At 45.3% G+C, this 9,043-nt stretch overlaps 1 protein-coding gene across 4 annotated transcripts in view; it reads right to left on the bottom strand.

Annotated features, from left to right (window-relative positions):
* The window catches only part of RGN (regucalcin), a 21,695-nt gene extending 14,021 nt beyond the window's left edge, over window positions 1–7,674 (bottom strand). The window contains exons 1-3 of one of the 4 annotated variants that reach the window (XM_012652395.1): window positions 7,655–7,674; window positions 7,180–7,360; window positions 4,948–5,130 (exon numbers count right to left, since the gene is read on the bottom strand). In XM_012652395.1, the coding sequence (XP_012507849.1) occupies window positions 4,948–5,130; window positions 7,180–7,342 (346 nt within the window). In that variant the 5' untranslated portion in view covers window positions 7,343–7,360; window positions 7,655–7,674. Of the gene's footprint in view, window positions 1–4,947; window positions 5,131–7,179; window positions 7,361–7,590 lie in introns of all 4 variants that reach the window. The other 3 variants (XM_012652394.1, XM_012652396.1, XM_012652393.1) reach the window with 3 other exon arrangements.
* Window positions 7,675–9,043: the final 1,369 nt, after the last annotated feature.

Here is a 9,043-nt window from a genome sequence, read left to right as displayed (position 1 = left end):
AATTATTATAGGTACATAATAGTTGTATATCTTTATAGGGTACATGTGATGTTTGATACAGGCATACAATGTGTATTAATCAAATCAGGGGAATTGGGGTACCCATCACCTCAGGCATTTATCATTGCTTTGTGTTAGGAACACTCCAATTTCACTCTTTAGTTATTTTAAAGCATACCCTAACTTGTTCTCGATTTTAGTCACTTTGTCGTGCTATTAAATACTGTTCATTCTATCTAACTATGTTTTTTCCCACCTTTTTTTCCCATTCTTTCATGCATGATTTTCCAGACGACTCTGCAGCAGGGGTAGCGACAGCAGAGAGAACGGACAGCAACAGGAAACGACGACGGGAGTCAAAAGGGTTGAGCCCATCACTGTTGCTTTTATATTCTCTCTTTCTCTGTCCTTCTCCTGCTTGGCCTCAGGGGTAGCACAGTTATAGAGATGAGTGGTTTCTGGCTGGCGGAATGAAAAGGAAAGCTCCAGAAGACTGGAAAGTACTGAGAGATAGTGAAGAGGCAGCTGCTCAGGAATGCAACCCCATAAAGCTGTTTATGATCTCCTAGGCTCGTCCTGGGTAGGCTCCTAGGCATGGATTGCATTCTAACTCACATACCAAAGATGCTGGGATGGGAGTGGAGCTAATGGATAGAACTCCTTCTGGGTCCCAGACCGACCACTGGGTGGCACACATGTGGCACAGATCCTAACAGAACCCAATAGAAAGCAGGTTGGAATTTGTGGCCTGAACCTAAACAAATACATCTCCTACTAAGACAGCTACAACAACATTCTTCAAAGGATTTAAATAAGACTCAGGGTCTAATAACATAATATTCAAAATGTCTAGGACACCACCCAAAATTACTTGACAACACAAAGAAGCATGAAAATCTCAACCTGCATAGGACAAGATAATCAATAGATGCCAAAAACAAGACGGCACAGATGTTGGAATTATTTGACAAAGACCAAGACAGCACTTATAAAGAACACTCAAGTAAGCAATCACAAACAGCCATGAAACAAAACTCAAAACAGAAAATATCAGCAAAGAAGTAGAAGATATAAAGAATAATCAAATGAAAATTTTAGAACTGAAAAATAAAACAACGGAAAAAACTCACTGAATGGACTCAATAGCAGAATAGAGATAACAGAGGAAAGAGTCAATGGTGTACCTGATGATAGATCGATATAAATTATCCAGTCTGAGCAACAGAGAGAAAAAAGATTGGAAGAAAAAGGACCAGAGTCTCATGGATTCATGAGACAACAACAAAAGGGCTAATGTGGCCAAGCGTGGTGGCTCACACCTATAATCCCAGCACTTTGGGAGGCCAAGGTGGGCGGATTGCTCTAGGCCAGGAGTTTGAGATCAGCCTGGGCAACATGGTGAAACCCCATCTCTACAAAGAATTAAAAAATTAGCCAGCCAGATGTGGTGGCATATTCCTGTAGCCCCGGCTACTTGGGAGGCTGAGCCCAGGAGTTCAAGGTTACAGTGAGCTATTATCACACCAGTGCACTTCAGTGTGGGTGAGATAGTGAGACCCTGTCTCTAAAAAAAAGGGCTAATGTGTCATTGGGTTTTTAGAGAAGAAGAAAGAGTTCAGGGTCAAAAAATTATTTGCAGATCACATGGCTCAAAACTCCTCAAGTGTGGTGGAAAGCATAAAACTGTCGATTCAAAAAGCCAAACAAATCCAAAACAGGATAAACCCAAAGAAACCTATACCCAGGCACATCATAATCAAATTGCTGAAAACTCAAGTCAAATAAAAATGCTTGAAAGCAATGAAAGAAAAATGACAGATTACATATAGGGGGATAATGATTTCAGGGACAAAGAGAAGTACTATATATTGAAAACGGTCAACTCACTAAGAAGACATAGTGATCCTAAATGTGTATGTGCTTAGCAACAGAGCTTCAAAATACACAAAGCAAAAGTTGTCAGAACTGAAAGGAGAAATAGACATCCGACCCCTCTGTCGGCAATAGATTCAAGTAGACAGAAAATCAGCAACGATATAGAAGAACTGAGTACCATGAACCAACTGGATCCAATTGACATTTATGGAACATTCCACCCAACGACAGCAGATACACATTCTTCTCAAGTGCAGGTGGAATATTTCAGTCATTGGAATCATTATTGGATCCTCACTTAGAGAGACTTGAGTGTGATCTCCAGGGACAGAGCAGAATTTGACCGTAATGAAGAAACTGGAAAGCTCGTCTGCTCTATCACACTCCATCTGAAAGAACATCGAATTAGAGGAGGAAAATGGACTAAAAATGGGCAGCCTGAATAGTAAGCAAGACAGGATAGATCCTCCCTCCTTGGGGAAAAGGATCTTCTCAGCAGTTTCCTGCTATGGGGAAGTTGAGTTTGTTTCCTGAATATTCCTCTGCACTATCTGCCTCACAGAAGGAGATGTCTGGAACATGGATGTGAATCCCCTGCTGCTTGGAAAGGGCTTGTCCTTAGTGGGACAGAATAACCGAGAGTCTTGGTTTATTCTTCATTATCTAGTAGCAAGTACAGACAGGTCAGACCTTGGGTGTGGTGATACCTTCAGGATACGACCACCTTGAGATTCTATCTAGACTATAAGATGATGCCACCCTTTTCTGGGCCTGGGACACTTCTGAGCACCTGTTGAGAGCCAAGATCTCGCTCTAGAAACAGGTTCTCCGGTGCTTCTATCACATGCATGCCACTAGTAGGTACACCCACAATGATGCCTACAATTTTAAGGGGTCTCCTGACACCTCAGAGCCTCTAGGTTAAAAAGTCAGGCCTTGGAGAACATCTTCATTTTTGTCTCACAAAGTGCCACAGAATTGTAAACTTCTAGCCATAAGAGAGAGAAAATCAATTTCATCAGGAGGTGAAGTATCTAAGCATGTTTCTTTATCCTGCAGAAATTACTGGCAGAAGGGCTTCTGATGGATTCTCATCTTTAATCTTTCAACCCGTCCTGGACGATATCTATGGTTGTGTAAAGTCCAGGAAGATGGAGAACGGTCTACAGCCAGCTGCTCAGGTCTCACCTGCCTTCCACGTTGAACTTGAATGGAGCCAGGACAGCATGGTCAACAAAGTGAGGGACAGCGTGGGGAGGTGGAAACAGCAGAAATGGAGAATCAACTTCAGCAAACTTAGAGGGTTATTACAATGGGAGGGAAATGAGGAATATGTGTGAAATACATTATCTAATTTCAAACTGTAGTTAAAATCCTTTCAAGCTGCACGTGAGTCATTCTGCAACCATCATAGTTAAAGGTTGGTTCAAGCAACAATTGTCAATGAATGTAGACCCTAAGGGAGGAATGTTGATGAGGACCAGGATATCTGCATGGATTTAAAGTATCTCCCCACATTGTACCCAGCCTCTAAGATAGCTCCTAAGGGTCCCTGCCTTCCAGTATTCACACCCTTATGTAGTTTCCCTCTGCTATTGTCTATGTGACCAATAGCATGCAGCAGAAGTGATGGTATGTCACTTCCGGGATTGGTTAAAGTAAGACTGTAGCTTCCATCTTGGGCTCTCCTTTATCACCAGCTCTGGGGGAAGCCATGTCCTGAGCAGCCTCAGGGAGAGGCCACGTGGTAAGGAACCGAAGCCTCCTGCCAACCCCCTAGGTGAGTGAGCTTGGAAGCAGACCCTCCAGGCCTCTTCAGGGAGTCCAGCCTCTTCCAAGGCCGCAGCCCTGGCCGACAGCCTGACTACGACCTCCTGAGGTGGCCTGAATTAGAAGCATTCAGCCAAGCTGCACCCAGATTCTTGGCCTTCAGAAACTATGTGAGATAATAAATATTTGTTGTTTTAAAGCCACTAAGTTTCAGGGTAATTTGTTATCCAGCAATATACAACTGACAAATTCCACAAATTGTTTATAAATTGCAATTAAAAATAATCACTATGCAGCAGAGAAACCTGACAGGACCTTAAGTGGGTGATCAAAATGAATATCACCAGGGAGGGGCAGAAGGACATCGTGTGCCTCCAAATGGGATCCCCTGAGAACATTACTTACGTGGTAGTCCGGCCAAGAACACACAACAGCAACCTAATCGCAAGGAGACATCAGACAAATACAAAAGGAGGAATGTTCTATTTTTAAAAAGGGGGGGCGTTGAGTGGAATTATATTCCTTACAAATGGCAATGTCATAAAAAACGAAGAAAGGCTATGGAAATGTTCCAGGTTAAAAAATATTAAAGAGATGTGACAATTAAATGCGACACACACTCCTAGACTAGATCCTGTATTGAAGGGGAAAACGGTGTAAAGAACCTTGTTTGGACAAGTGACAAAACTGGAATCGAGATAGTACATCAGATAAAATCATTGTATGTTAAACTTCTTTAAGTTGATCGCTGTAACTGTGGCCACGTAAGAATCTGTCAACTTTCTTGGGAAATTCACACTGCAGTATTTTAGGGGTAATGATACATGACATTGCAACCTATTCTCAACTAATCCTGGAGGTAAATGTGTTTAGATACACACAGAGAGCAAAGGACAAAACAAGTAGAATACAGTGTTAACAACAGGTGAATCTACGTAAAGACTACACATGTGGTGTTTGTCCTATTCTTACTTTGTTCTGTAAGTTTGAAATTATTTCCAATTTGAACATCAATAACAACAAAACCTCTGGATTTAAAACTCATTCAAACCACCAAAGTGCCATACAGATTTTGGTCTCTGCTAAAGACAGAAATTGAAAAGAATATCTAGGAAGATTTTCTCATAGGATTTTTTCTTTTGAGTGATACAAGTTACTCAGGCAATAAAATAAAAGAACCCAAGACCCGTTATGAATAACGCTTTTGCCACCACAGCAGTGGTCCTTTTGCCACCACAGGACTTTCTAAGTCATAGCATTTCCTCCAAAGCTCAGTAAGTGGGCGCTAAAGAGAAATCATACCAGCAAAGTATCTCCCGGCGGGATCCACCTTCCCGTCGTTGAATCGATTGTTTTTCTTGTCTTTATCCACTGTGGCCAGGGCAACTATTGATCGATCTTCCCAGTTCAAAGCGCAGAACTTTGTTCCGATGGTGGCGACATAGCCTCCTGACTGGCGAAGGGCCACAGAGCTGACCGGGGCATCTGTAGAGGCAAAAGCAGCAGTTAGGAGGCAGCAGCGACCCAGTGGCCATTGTCAAAACAGCTGGGCTCCTTCTCTTCCTTCTGTTGAGTAGGAAAGGCTCCGTGACTAAGTATATTTGTTGAGCACAAACTCTGTGTGCTGTTCTGGGCAGCAAGGATAGAGAGAATAAAACCCAACTCCGCTGGAAGCTTCTAGTCTAGTGGGAGAAGCAGAGGAGTCAAACCACAGCAGCTGCAAGACATTTGGGCAGTTGCCACATCAAGTTCGCAGGAGGGGTTCCTAATCTAGGGGCACCAGGACAGTCACAGAGCAAGTGATGCTCAATTTTGCCTGACCTCCAGGAAATTCAGAGACACAAACTGTGTTTAGTTACAGCAACTAGGTTTTGTGACATCTCTCTCCCCCTCCAGTACAGGACTTGTCTTTTTTAAGGGACCCTATTTTATATCTATTTAATTGAAAATTGTTTCTCAAATCCTTTTTGGAAGTAAGCATGGTAAAACTAACAGATAGAAGTGTAGATGCAGTGACAGTACAACCACATCTCTTCATTGTATATTTTGTATTTTCAAATTTTAGGTTTCCTGGGTTATAAGAAAACTTTTTTTTTTTAAAGTGGAGAGATTGATTACCGTGGTGAGCAGTCACAGGAAATAAATTGATCAGGATTGGTTTTGAAAACATTTCCTAAGCACCTCTTCAGTGCAAAGCGATGGGAGCTCCAGGAGCAGCTCGAACTCTGCTCCCAGGTTGATTTGAGCCACGGAGCATTCCAGGGGAGGTGCAGGACATTATTCGGAGGCTCACACTCTCATCAGAGATCCCAACCTGCAGCCTGAGACTTCTCCTGGTAGCTCCCTAAGCTACTGCTCACACTACAAGCCCTTTCCATGGTTGGGTCGGGGGGCTTTGTGGATTAGGGGCAGGCATGTGTGCACGCTGAGAAACAGACTAGGGAAGGCAATGGGTTCCCATCCCGGCTCTGCCCTCAGAGGTCACAGTCACTTTGCCTCCAGCCACAGTCATATTTCTGGGTGAATTAAAAAGCTTTTCCTGGTGGGGCGCGGTGGCTCACGCCTGTAATCCTAGCACTCTGGGAGGCCGAGGCGGGAGGATCACTTGAGGTCAGGAGTTCGAGACCAGCCTGAGCAAGAGCGAGACCCCATCTCTACTAAAAATAGAAAAATTAGCCAGGTGTGGTGGCACATGTCCGTAGTCCCAGCTACTCGGGAGGCTAAAGCAGGAGGATCACTTGAGCCCAGGAGTTTGAGATTGCTGTGAGCTATGATGACGCCACTGCGCTTTAGCCCAGGGAGACAAGAACAAGACTCTGTCTCAAAAAAAAAAAAAAAAAAAGCTGTTCCCTCTCATTAAAAAAAATTTGAGGTCCCCAGTTCTAGGTGGAGAAAGAGAGAGTCCCTAGGTTACAGGAATTCCTGGTATTTTTTCCCATAAGTACAATGAAAACAAGAAACTTTTTCTCCACAATCATGTCAAGCTTCCCTTGGGCCACCTAAAGTGATAAACTCCTTCTCTGGAATTCATAGGGCCATAAAGGGAACTGCACTCACACACACATAAAATTCTGCCATGAATCCTGTTGTGTGCGGTGGACAAAGATAGTCCTGGATGATGCTTTTTGAGTCCAAAAACTCTTCTTTATGGTCAAAGAAGGGAGATACCCATTATTTTTTTTTTTTTTTGCAAATTGAGGTCTTGGCCTGACCCAAGGTAGACAACAGGTCCGTAACTTCCCAGGCTGTTATCTGCAGGTGTTAAGGAAAGACAGACACTGCAGTGCCTTGGCATCCCGATAAAACTGGCAATGTTGCCTCTCACTCCAAGAGGAAGAGGAAAGTACCACCCAGAATTTACTCATGGGTCAAAGTGGGAGACATGGAGCGTGCACACAGAGAGCGAGACAATCGCCAACATTTCAAAGCATATTCAGTATGCTTCGACAAGAAGGGCCCCCGGGAGTGACAGACGCCCTTCCCCGGGGAAAAGGCGGCTGACTGCGAAGATCTGAGCGCAGCCCGCGTCCTTACCCACGGTCACTCGCTGCAGTTGCTTGGTGAGCGTATTCCACCGGCAAACCTTTCTTGCAGGAATGTCCACGAAAAGCAGAGAGCTGGACACTTCCTCCCATACGGGAGACTCACCGCACCGGCAGTTCTCCGGCAAGACACATTCGATCTTGATGGAAGACATTGTCACGAGGGAGAGCTACTGAAAGTAGCAGAGATAAAATGAAATGTAATCTCATGGAGCAAATTCAGTAAAACACCTGCCTTAAGGCCCTGGCAAGGTCTCAGGACAGATGACTTGATTAGAACTGGAAAGGCTGAACACACTTCTCCCAAATCAGAACAAGACATGCAGTGTGGCAGGAAGAGACGTGCATGCAAAAGAAGGAACGGCAGCTAGGAGAGAACATGAAACATCCTCAGTCAACCTACCGGTGACTTTTTTTCCCAAGCTATCTTTAAAAAAGAAAGAAAAGTGACACTTTGACCTCCACACCTTGGCGCTAGTGACCCTCAGAGAGCTGGCTGCTGGGACAGTGCAAGGCTGCCCTTTATGCCGGCACCCTTGGCCCCAAGGTGGGTCAGGAGGCGTGCAGCTCTCCCATTGGTGGCCTCTCTGCGAGTCTGCAGGTGCCTTCTCCTGCCACACCCCCCTCCCAACTGTTGGTGCTGTTAATTCCCTTCTCTGACAGTTCAGTTTGGAGGCCAGGGCTGTCCTCATCTTTCTTTCTCTCTTTCTCTCTTTCTTTCAAGTCTCGCTCTGTCGACCTGGCTACAGTGCTGTTGTGGCGTCGTCATAGCTCACAGCAGCCTCAAACTCTTGGGCTCAAGCGATCCTCCTGCCTCAGCCTCCCGAGTAGCTGCGACGCCTGGACAATTTTTTATATTTTTAGTAGAGACGGGGTCTCGCTCTTGCTCAGGCTAGTCTCGAACTCCTGAGCTCAAGTGATCCTCCTGCCTGGGCCTCCTAGAGTGTCAGGATGACAGGCGTGAGCCACTGCGCCCCGCCCTCATGTGCATTTTTCTGAACTGCACTTTTATTTTATTATTTATTTATTTCATTCTCTGTGTGGTTGATTTCTTCGAACTGCATTTGTAGCACTATGCTCATGGGTGACAATACGCTGAATTAGAACTATCGTCCATTTTCAAACTGAGCCAGGGGAAGAGGCGGAGGAAGAGCCCCGGGCTGGGCCCCTGCGCGATTTCTTGCTCCCTAGGCAGGCACCGCGCCAGTTTGGCAAGGAGTCTAGACCTCCGTGGGCAAGGAACATTCTATGCTGGGACTTTAGGCCAGAGACTATGACCAGTGAACTCTGAGAACAAGAACAACGATCAGACAAGGAGAAAAAATCAGATAAGAATTCCACGTGGGAGAGGAAAGACAGGCGACTTTCAAAAGCCGCCTTTCTCTTTCCCGAACTGCGCCCTGAGCAGGCAGGTTTCCAGCGAAGATAAAAACTGCTCCCATCCCCGTCCGTCCTCCTGGGCATCCCGTGTATCTGCTTGGAAGCAAGTGGTCCCACACATGCGTGGGCGAATGAATGGGGGGGGAGAAGGAAAATAATCTTTGGTTTAATCTTTCCTTTAACAAACCACGTTAAAAAAAAAACCACACAGCTCAAACCGGTCTCAAATACGGACTGCCCAGGGCTGGTAGCATTTGGAATGTTCAGCCGCTGCTAAAACCGGGCTCAGACTCCAAAGGCCTTGGTGCTATCAATCTTAGATAAGGCCCAAGATCAGAAGCGTGACTTTTGCAATAGCAACTTTTAACCCCACGCTCCGTCGTGCAAGCTGGGGGCTGCCAAATGTCCCATTTCTGCCTGGGCAGTCGGGAGCGGGGACGGGGCGTCTCGTGTCCCCGCTGCAACCAGAGTACCTG

This window comes from Propithecus coquereli, unplaced genomic scaffold (genome assembly GCF_000956105.1).
Source record: "Propithecus coquereli isolate 6110/MARCELLA unplaced genomic scaffold, Pcoq_1.0 Scaffold388, whole genome shotgun sequence".
Taxonomy (NCBI): domain Eukaryota; kingdom Metazoa; phylum Chordata; class Mammalia; order Primates; family Indriidae; genus Propithecus; species Propithecus coquereli.
This window is presented reverse-complemented; position numbering and strand designations above follow the sequence as displayed.